We start from the raw sequence: 11,550 nt of genomic DNA, 5'->3' as shown, positions 1-11,550 counted from the left end.
ATGACAGATTCGAAATTCAAATGTAATATTTTTTTATAATTAAGTGTAACAGTATTTATGGCCAGACTAAGTATTAATGTGAGTATGGTGTAATATTGTTACATGAATATGAAATTAATATCAACATGGATAATAAAGGGGTTATTTTGTTTAGGTGTACTGTAATATGAAACGATTACAAAAATCAAGAATTTACTAACACAATATTACGAAGTATATAATAATATTTTGGGAGCGACCCGGCCTTCTTTTCACGGGGACTGTCGTGTGTAATTAACTATTGCTTCCACAGTGACAGTAGGTACGCCTTTACAAAAGTTTTGTTTTTTATTGATGGCGTGTAATATTTAATGTAAGAATACTTTTAAAATATTAATTTAAATGACGTTAATTAAACAATTTTGATCTACGTTAAATGAGCAAGAAATTATATTTAATATTTTTGGATAAGGATTAACACTAATTAGGAAAACAGCTTTGCAAATAAAGCAATTGAATAAACAATTAAGTCTTTATTTAAAGAGGTAGAGAGTAACCATTGTATTACTGTGAGTTAGAAGATGGAGTGTGCCATTTCGGATATTTTTATGATATACAATTCTGTATTACAACAATGTATTATTCAATTGTATGTAAGCCGCGTAATATATCGCACAGCCAGCGCGATTTATTAAAAGACAAGGAATTTTCTCTATTATACAAATAATAAGTACGCTCTGTAACTAATAAAACTTCGTATATAATTCTTAATACTATAGTTAAAATTACATAAAAATCTATCGCAAGGTTCAAAACAAGAAAGCTTTTTCTACACTAGTCATGATAAAACACACAAACGAACAAAAATCACAACAAAATCCATGTTTATTAAACACTCACTCCGTATCATCAGCGCATCACCATCTAGGTGGAAGGGCGGTCGCACGTGCAGCGGCGCGCCGGCGCGCAGCCAGCGCTTGGCGGGCGGCGGCGCGCCCCCCACCGCGCAGCGCAGCGACAGCGCTGCGCCCGCGCTGCCCACCGACACGCCGCCGAACGACGAGATGCGCGCTGGCGCTGCAAACGTGCTTCATTGGTCAATCGACACTTTGCAGTACAACCCCGTCACTATGCACTATATATCTGGACTTGGCGTCTATGTTCTCGTGCGTTTGGGTTAGGTGTTGTCGTATTTGTAACTTAATACATAATTTTTGGTCCCGACATGGCGTTGCAGTTGCGATCACAGGGAAGTGAAAGAAGGCTATATACAAGTGAAGTTTAAAGAAATGTGATAATATTGTGATATACTCTTAAAGAAATATCTGACGTCTGACGATGTGCGAGATGATGATTATCTAGAGCCAACTACAGCTCGTTTGGAAAATACAGTATAATATAAAATATGTAATTTAAATAGACTTTTTTCAGATAAGCATACACCATAGTAGAACAGCAGTATACGTGGCTAAAACATTAAACGATATAAAACAGAAATTAGTAGAATTGATAATCAAGTTGTACACTGTGTTATATACATACGTCAAAACAAACTGAAAATGTTACAAAAGCGACCGAATAAACTGCTAGTTGCTACAATGAGCGCTGTAGTTATACTAACTTCAATTGAACAAACTGAACAAGCTTCTAGTTGCAATCCGTTTGACTCTGAGCTCAAAATGTGAAAATTTAAAAATATACGTACAGAAAAAATTTTGTATAATATGTATTTTAGTATTATGTTACCTGTGATCTTGAAGTAGATACTGTCGTATCGAACAACAGTTACAAAAAACAAATAAAATGAGTGTAGGACAATGTAAGTATAGGTAAATCCTTCCTTGCCATCATTCTTTTTTTCACTTTGCCTTGTTTATTAAGTGCGCCAAAGATAGATGTTAATGCCAAAGAACAATTGATTAAGCTTGCAAAGATTTTTTTTAATACTATTCGTTAGCGGAATACAAAGTTGACGGGTTCTAAGAACTAATAATTTAGTAACGAGCCCAGCGCGGTGAGTCCCCAACGTTTTGATTGAAAACGTTTTATGATTACTTTTCAACAAAATCAATGAACAACAACACCATAGTTATCTCACATAGAATTGGCATATTTTAGTTCTTAAAATTTGAAATATTAGTGGTATCAGTATCCACTCGGTGAAGCATAATTGTCATCAAAGTAAATTTTGGAAAATCCTTAAACTCTCCAGAGTTCACCAAGGGAGGACTAGAAGCTTCCAAAAAGTTTTAGATCTCATCATATCATAGATCTCATAAATCTTTCTGAATTGCTCTGATAGGCGACGACGAATCGAAGTTGAATTTACTAGGAACGTCTAGAAGGTTCTTGAATATTCTAGAATTCACCGAGCGCACTGGTCTAGCAGGCGACAGCGGATCGAAACGGTAGCTAGTAGGAACTTCTAGGAGGTTCTAGAACTCTCCTGCGCAGTGGTCTACCAGGCGATGACGAATCGAAGTGAAATCTAGGAACGCCTAGAAGGCTCTCGAAGGTTCTAAAATTCACCGAGCGTAGTGGTCTGGCAAGCGACGGCGGATCGAAACGCTAGCTAGTAGGAACTTCTAGAAGGTTCTAGAACTCACCGAGCGCAGTGGTCTGGCAGGCGGCGACGGCGGAGGGCGGGCCGTCACCGGCGGCGGTGGCGGCGCGCGCCCACGCCTCGTACGTGCGGCCGGCGCGCAGCCCGCGCAGCGTGCGCGCGCACTCCGCGCCCTCCTCGCCCTCCACGCACGTGCTCACGCGCGTCACGTTCGCTTCTTGCGACCTGTCATGTGTTAATGGTATATTTGTGATATAAACTAACTTCCTTTTAAAAACTTATATATAATCCGCCGACGTGTTTAAGTGTGCCTCATTCGCTTCTTGCGATCTGTGGAGCAGACTGGTGTATTGATAACACAAATAACTCGTTTTAGTTCATGTTGTGGCTTTCACACCTTAGAAAGAGAAAACAGGTTTTTATGAAAAAATGAATAATTTAAATTGATAAATTATTTATTGCAACATATAATTCAGTACAATAAAATAAAGGGAAACGACGTGGGTATAACTAATATTACACAAATATAATAAGAAGTTCATAGGTTAAACTCGCTTTTGAAAACCAAATGTATCATCGAGGATTATAATCCTGAATAGAATCTCCAAGGCTGAAAACCCCTTCAATACTGTAATTTGCGATATTTATAAATACTCTATTTTAGTAGTTATAGAATAACAAATACAAGTCATGAAAGATTCATAATTTTTATTTTAAATGCCAATCTCAAAAAAGTCAAACTTAATCAATTCAAAACTCATACTGTATGTAATTTTAAAACAGAAAACGTCTATATATAATTTCTTACCCGGACAAATCCTTCACATACAAGGAGTAATGCGTGAGTCGTCCATTAGGCTCGACGGGCGGCAACCACGAGGCCCGCAGCGAGCGCTCGCTCAGCGCTATCAGTTTGATACCGCTTGGAGCGCTCGGTACTACATCATGTGTTTATTTATAACTCGGAAGATGAAGTACAACTTAATATCTTATTTAACTTATTCAAAACTTTAATATTAATCAAATCAAAGATTTGTTAGTATGTAATGTATGTATGACTGGTGAAATACTTCTTCAAACTTGAGAACGTGATAAAAGGCGAATGTATTTGATAAAAGGAAACAATTTTTTCTTGAAATTAAACACAAAAAGTACTTGATTCACATTTTCTAAATAATATTAATTTACCATCTTCATCAGTCCTGCACATCTGTGGAGGGGATAGAGGCCCGTCGCCTGCGGCGTTATGTGCACGCACCCTTATGTCGTACTCTGAGTATGGAGTTAGTCGAGATACTGTTGTTTCTTCGCCCTGATAAATATATGTAATTTAACTAAAACATCGCGATAATTCATCGTTTCTGAGAAACTGATTGCCTTGCTGGTAATGCATATGTAAATAGAATAGAGAAAATCATTTGTTTCCAATTACCCCTTTCTTTTGGACACAAACTATTTTCAACATCAGATATAGTAGTCGTAAAAAACCGCATTATTTTCACTATATGAGTCAAAAAGACGTGTTATAATTTCATTATTAATGCACATCCTGAATCGACATCCAATCCACATCCCGCCTGGCATACTGAGGCGGATATTTAAAACGTTAATTATTATTCCCCTCCCGACTAACGCATCCTAAGCTCCTCCCCTCATCCTGCCTGGTTTACTGCATTATTACCCCCCTACCTGCACCCGCAAATGCGCATCCTGAACGGGCAGCAACGGGTCCACATCGCGCTTGGTGTACTGCAGCGTGTAGTGTGTGATGAGGCCGCCGCGCGCGTCCGGCTCCGGCGCGCGCCACGACACGCGCACTGACGTGGATCCGCTGGACACGCAGCTGACGCCTTCCGGACTGCCTGTGGGGGCTGGAGAATGCATTGTGTGTAGCTTAAGTAGGCATTGTAAATAAATAGACAATTCACCAAACTGTATTGAGTGTGGAAGCATTGAGGATGTGTTGCACATTTTGATGGAATGTGTGCGGAACCAAGACCTCAGAAGAAGGTTGTTCAGATGCAATACATGCAATGTTGGGGTCGTGAACAGCATCCTCGCTTTCCCGTTGTCGGAGGAAGCCCGGATGCTGGTCAAAATCGCGGAAGTAGGTTTAAGAAGAATGTAAAATTGTTTTATTTTATTGTTTGTGTGTAGATTCTTGTGATTTGTTTGTTATAGGGCGATGTTATCGCTAAGCGATAAAGCCCTTCAATTAAATAAAAAAAAAGTATTGTAAATCGAAAGATTATAGACGTTTTGCCATTGTAAACTATCAACAAACTTTATAACGCTTTGTTTACGCATAAGAATCAATCTCAGTCAGAACTCAACTTTTATTTTTCATTCATATTTTTTTCCAAATGCCTCAGGACAATCATTACACTGAATTTTAATTATTTCAATTAATTCTATATCTATAAAAATATCGGTACGATAGATTTTTCTATACTGTTCTGAGATACGCTTCGTTGTTCTTAAATCAAGCAAATACCTTACCTATAACTTCACAAGAATTTACAAGTCACGCTTGAAATCTGACATCTTAGGACAGTTTCCGTTTAAACTGAGCTAAAGTGGAAAATGTAGAGAACTATCAGTTACAAAGTAATTACGGAACTGTCCCGACCTTTATAGAAGTATGGAGATGTTCTAGTTATGAAACTATTCAGAGAATAGCTTGTCATTTTCGGCCCGCCTTGCGGTTGTATAAGTCTTAAAAAGTTGATGAATTATTTGTACAGAATAAGATTGAAACTCGAGAATAGGTTTGATATTGTCAAATTCTTAATGAACACTAAAATGGATATACTCTAGCCTACTAGATATCATAATTTTATAGATTTTATTTTCCATAATTCCTGTTCACTAGTCTTTTGGATAATTGGATAGTAGGATACAAGCATACATAACATATTAAAACTGTTGTAGTTCGTCTTTATACTAATTTAATTAAAATAAATAGAAATTAAGAAGTATGTAAATGTTTGGTACAGCTTTATCGCTACAAATTAAACAACTACGTTGTACTTTTGGCATAATTGAGCCGTGTTAATTACTCATTAACGTAAACATTCCAATAAAATACATCACGAAGCAACATTTCAACGAAATTGAAAATACATTTCGTAACAATTTAATGTGAAAAATAAAAATTTGCCATCAATTTGTTCCGAATCGTTTGCCCTGAATCGAAAAAGCCACGGTCCAATTAAGCCATTTTGCATTTTGATAGGAAAATTTATGACGCACCTATCACGTCTCTGGCACAGATATATTGGCGGGAAAGTTAATCATGCTTTTTGACGATCTAATAGCGTTGATGTTACATTCAAGAGAATTAAACATAGATAATATTTCCTTTGATAATATTAATGAAGACCTTGGAGGTTGAATAGCCTTCAACATTTCCCACTGAACATTTAGTTTAAAGTGAGACAGCTGTATTATGATTTATGAATTACTATAATTATGTCAGTAAAAGTTGAATAACGACCGACTTGAAAAATCTAATAACGTAAGTAATTGTATCAATATTGATTGCTGTTTATTTCGACTTGACTGGAACTATACAGCGTGGTCCGTCGAAGGTGATACTATGATACTATGCTCAACGAAACTTATAATTTTTAATACGCTGATAATAATTGTGAAACATTAAGTGGCTAAATAGGTCACTAAAGAAAATCAGGTAAATAAGTTCCTGATTGCCTTGTAGAGATCACTGCCGAGTGATACAACACGCTTTATTATTTCTGTATCATATTTTTTATATTTTGTATTTTGTTTCATACATAATAAAGTGTACATACAAAAAAAATCAAGTCGATAAACGGCAAAGTTATCCACGAACACATATAAAAATCATCCTTTTTTTAAGTCGGCCACAAGTACAGTGTACTCACGCGACTCGAGCGTGTGCCGGTAGTGCGGCTGCGACGCGGGCCCGTTCCCCGCCGCGTTGTAGCCGCGCACGGCGACCGCGTACCGCGTGGCCGGCTTCAGGCCCCGCAGCGTGGCGCTCGTGGCGTCCGCGCTGGCGCCGCTTTCCGACGCCTTGTCCGAGCTGCCCTTGCCCTCGTCGGACGCCTCCCACCAGCGGATCGTGTAGCCCAGTAGAGTGCCGTGCCACGTCTCGCGGGGCGGTGGCTGGGAGTGGAAAGCTATCTTGGTATTTGTGTGGCACTACATTTTCTAGGCCAAGACATTATTAGGACATTGCTGCTGGGTGTTGAAAGCTAAGTATGTTGGTATTTGTGAGGTAGTGCCTTAGTCCGTAGTAACTATTAGGTATTAGATTTTCATTAGTTTGAATTGAAATTGAATTTTACGACAATTAAAAATCTAGATCCAGATAGAAGTATTTAAAAAATCTATAAGGAAAATTAACTTATTTATTTTCATTGAATCTCTTTAACTCCACTAACGTGGACTTGCCAAAATACTAGTACAATTCGGTTACGTATCTTGCCTTAGAATTATTCTTTAAATAGCCTCAAGCACATTGATTATGAGAAATTTTGAAACATTCATTCACATCACATTGATTATTTCAAGACGTCAAGTTCTCAGACAGCTAGTTTACAGAAAGAATCCTGAAGGGTAACAATGTTGTCATAGAAATTAATTTAAGACCTCACCTGCCATGTGACGAGTAACTCTCGAGCGCGGAGGGCGCGCAGCGAAATGTCCCGAGGCACCCCCCCAGGCGCTAAGGAGATTAAATGTTATTGTTATTGTTTCACATACTGAAATTGAAATATCAAAAGCTATTTTTGTAGAAAACTTTATTAGTTTCTCTGTTTACTTCTGCATAGAGTAATATTTTTAGCGAGGGTCTGATGATTCGGTATTGACTTGATCACGTCGAGATATTTTGAAGTATCTAATGTACCAGTATTGACATATTTTTTTTCAGTAGTCCAATCTTTTTCTGGTCATTGTTTTTAGAAATAAAAATTCGTTTAGAAAAAAAAAGTGCACATTTTTTAGGCATAGAAATATCAGGCATAAAAGTAATAACTCATTGATTAAGTCCTATATTATTTGTATACATTTTATATTAAAACTTAAAAACAAAAGTTTAAAATATACGTACACAGACGTGTTTTATTTTATACGAACGCTATATTTATACCTGATGGTTGAATATGGAGAGGGCTCTTTGATAAACAAAAAACATATTTTAACTTAAAAACTTTACAAGCGACGACTCGACGTACAAGTAACTTGCTTAACAACTTTGCGGACGCATCTGTGTTTAAAAGTCTATAAAAAGTTCCTTCAAACACATTTACCATAAAATTGAGTTTTTTCTCTCCTCCAAGTAAAAATTGTCCCCGTCTAAAGTGATTTATTCCAGAGTCCGGACATGTACTAGTTTGTTTACGTGACAAGAAGTCAATTTATTTTTACACTCTTTTAGGCACTTTTCGGCTGTGCTCTTTTATATAATTTTCACATAATTTTACCTTGCTCTTTTATTTTATGTAAATAACTAGAAGTTATGAAAAGAAATTACACACATAAGTCCATATAGGCGTTTCGTTTAAAAAAGTTACACGCTTTTCAAAATGCCAAGAAAATTGTCTTCAGTCGGTTAGGATCGATTTATTTGTATTTCTACTGTCAATAAAACAACAAAGGCAAAGTGGCATCTTAACTTTGATTTCTGATATTCGCCAATATAAACCCGTAAGAAATCTGTTTACTTTCATCTTGGCAGGAAAATATACAAAAAAAAAAATACGGAAGGGGTTGTTGAAAATCGTTTATACAAATACCGATTGAAAGGTCGTCAGCAATAGATAATATACATTATTACAATATAAATACTATATAGTAAGTATCGAAATAAAATTAAGGTATCTTGGGTATCTTAGATGTTAATGTTTACAAGTTGAATGTTAATTATAATTAAACCCTTAAAGCTAAGAGGAATCGACACAAAGGTATACGAAGGAGACTCGCGAGCGAAAAGGTAGACTATAATGAGCTTTCTTAATTAATTACTAATTATATTACACGCTGATTTAGAAATTTAAAGTGTATTAATTTACCCGATATATTAATTTATTTTAAGGATACTTACCCGATATTGGTTTTTAGTAACAATACATAACATGGGCAAAAACAGATCGACATGATCGTTCTTCATTTTCTTTTCATACACCACTCAAAATCCTAAACCCTTAAAACACATTATATGTCAGCAACAATACAACAATACACAAACCAAGTAAAGGAAAGTGATACAAGTTTCATTTCACCCTTCTGAATGGAAGGATGTTATTTCATCTTGGATATCCTTCAGAAATAAGATGAATGAAATTTTTGAATTGTCACCGATCCTTAATAAGTAAATACTGTTTGAATTGGTAAAATTTGAATAAAACTGTTCGTTTAAAGTGGGTCAAAATCAAGTGTAAACGAGTCGGTTACAAGGGAAAGGTGCAGCTAATGAATGTGTTAAAAGCAATGGATCTCAAACGAGCTTACCTTCCTCTCTGGTAGTGAAGTGCAGCGGCGTGGTGTAAGGCGACGCGCCGACGTCGTTGTGCGCCGCGAGCCGCAGCACGTAGCGCGTGTCCGGGAACAGCGCTGATATGAGCGCTCCCGCCCGACCGGGGCCTTCTGAACTGTACGAGTATGTGGGTATTGTGTAAAAGTATCAAAGAAATGCAATTCAATTAATGTGGAGTGTATCACACTGATGGGTTTGGATGGCTTAAGAGTTTTTGGTAATGAATTGTATTATTCGTTGTATCTTTTGATCTGTGGTACGCCTTAAAGAAGGTTTTCAGCGCTGTAATGTTATTTATAATGTATGGCAAAGGAAGATAAATTGTTCACATGTGAAGTAAAATCCTGTTACAGAATCGTAGCAAAATTACCATAGCTGCGTATGAAAATGATCATCATATCTTAACAAGTTCATTCATAATTTAGCACGAGATCTCGAAACTCGCTACATTAATTCACGATCGAGACAGTTGAAGCGTCACAACCGTAAATACATTAGCGTCAGCGAAATTGAAATTCACAGAGCATTATCATATTCATAAGCCCGAGCAAACTTACGCGACGTGGAGCAGATCGGAATTAGCCAGCGTGACGTTGAGGACGTCGGGGGAGTTCCACGCGTCGAGGGGCGCGGGGGGGAGCGCGTCGGGCGCGGGCGCGAGCGCGCGGTACTGCAGCGCGTACTGGGACACGGCGCTGTTGCGGGCCGCGCGCCACGTGACGCGCGCGCGCCGCGACCACACCTCCGATATGCGCACTTCCTCGGGCACGCTTGGCCGTTCTGTGTAACAAGCTTTGTTTTACCCTTCCACACGCTTGTGACTTTAGAATTCAGGCTTTGAACGACCAAAGCCCTGGTTCCTGTTTCATCAAACGTGACACTTATCATATCAATCAATCGATACCCTCCCTCAGACATGTTGCAATATCATATAAATTGTCTGTTAAGCAAAACTATGTTTTACTTTCCCTTAAGCGTCACATTGATTGCATACGATCTTCGGTATATCAAAGTTTTTTTGTGCTCCCTCAAACACTATTCAAATCATTCTCCTTACGACATGAAATAACGATAATATCATTCAATCTTCTGTAACTCAAACTTTTTCCTTCCCCAGATATGATATAACTCTGTGTATCTTTTGTTAACCAAGCCTTGGCACATAATCCCACAATATACCGAAAAAATTAAAATAGTCAAATATTTAAAACAATAGCCATATTTTTGTATATTTTTTAGTTTTTAAACTATCAAGTATCAGTTCTATTGAAAAACTTCATAAATTGTCTTATAAAAATATGTCTATAATGTATACATAAACTATATAATAATACTAGAGTGCGATAGTCTCATTATTATTCAGAACCAAAATCGCTTCTCGCGAAGATCATCAAGTTGTTTGTGAAGCTAAAGCTTGATTGCTCTTATTCTACGAACTTGCTTATTTAAATAAAATTTCATAGAACAAAACATAATAGATGCCATTGTTGAGAGATTTAAATCATATAATTTAACCAAATTATTATATTATATATAAACCATTTATAGATCACACACTCGTAACATTAAGATTCAATTGCTATAAAATCCAAATTAAATTACATATTAATACAATAATTCACACAGCACAAACCTATTGATAAATTATCGGAACTCACCTTTAACAAACAACCTGAAGATCAGTTCGTCAGTGCCATACAAGTTACGCGCCAAACAGCGATAGTCCCCCGCGTGCTCGGGGCCCGCGTGCGTGATCGTGATTTCAGACATCATCGCACCGTTACCGAGGTCTCGCATTTCGACGCCACCGGAGCCGCTATTAATTTGATTAATTTGGAGCTAAAATGTATCCGACGATGTATTGGATAACTCCAATGGTTTAGGACATAATATTATCGGACTTATCCGTAGGTATAGAGCATAGACGCTTTATTAACATCGTCTTTCAATATAATAATTCTAAATATGTAAGAAAATATAATTTCAATACTTATAACGTCTGGTGTTGTGTGTTTGTATTATTCATAATTTTATCTACAGAAAACGTTATATCATAATTAATCATTGTTTTAAAGAGTAATTTTTAAGTAAAACCTTTAAACCCATAAAACCTGTCGTGATAAAACATATTTATAAATGAAATGTAAACCTGAAATCACCAGAAACACCTGCGTCGCATTTAAATTTGCAAAAGCTCGGACCGCCAAGCTGCCTAGGAATTAGGTCATACCCCTCGCCCAACAACAACTAACTCTCTTATACTAAGTGCAGAGGCTAAGCTACTAAAATGAATACAGTTCATTTTGAAACAAAATCTCGCACTTTATAACGTTCCGTATATATGGCAGGTGAGCTTAAATAAATACATTAAAGAATATGACATTAAAAATATATAATATTTATGTTTAATAGGAAAGTTGTATAACTATTTTTATTAGTAGCTGAGCACGCCTGTGTCCCGGCAGTGGGAACATATATAGGCTGA

The 11,550-nt window shown here is 37.1% G+C and overlaps 1 protein-coding gene across 1 annotated transcript in view; it reads right to left on the bottom strand.

Annotated features, from left to right (window-relative positions):
* The window catches only part of LOC119832456 (Down syndrome cell adhesion molecule-like protein Dscam2), a 36,651-nt gene that overhangs the window by 6,779 nt on the left and 18,322 nt on the right, over positions 1-11,550 (bottom strand). Inside the window, exons 18-27 of the mRNA XM_038356125.1 lie at positions 10,724-10,881; positions 9,623-9,845; positions 9,041-9,180; positions 7,183-7,253; positions 6,448-6,691; positions 4,232-4,413; positions 3,731-3,854; positions 3,351-3,480; positions 2,586-2,767; positions 851-1,056 (exon numbers count right to left, since the gene is read on the bottom strand). Of these exons, the coding sequence (XP_038212053.1) occupies positions 851-1,056; positions 2,586-2,767; positions 3,351-3,480; positions 3,731-3,854; positions 4,232-4,413; positions 6,448-6,691; positions 7,183-7,253; positions 9,041-9,180; positions 9,623-9,845; positions 10,724-10,881 (1,660 nt within the window). The remainder of the gene's footprint in view (positions 1-850; positions 1,057-2,585; positions 2,768-3,350; positions 3,481-3,730; positions 3,855-4,231; positions 4,414-6,447; positions 6,692-7,182; positions 7,254-9,040; positions 9,181-9,622; positions 9,846-10,723; positions 10,882-11,550) is intronic.

This window comes from Zerene cesonia, chromosome 15, assembly GCF_012273895.1.
Source record: "Zerene cesonia ecotype Mississippi chromosome 15, Zerene_cesonia_1.1, whole genome shotgun sequence".
NCBI lineage: Eukaryota > Metazoa > Arthropoda > Insecta > Lepidoptera > Pieridae > Zerene > Zerene cesonia.
The sequence above is the reverse complement of the archived record's forward strand: the minus strand, read 5'-3'. Positions and strand labels throughout refer to the sequence as shown.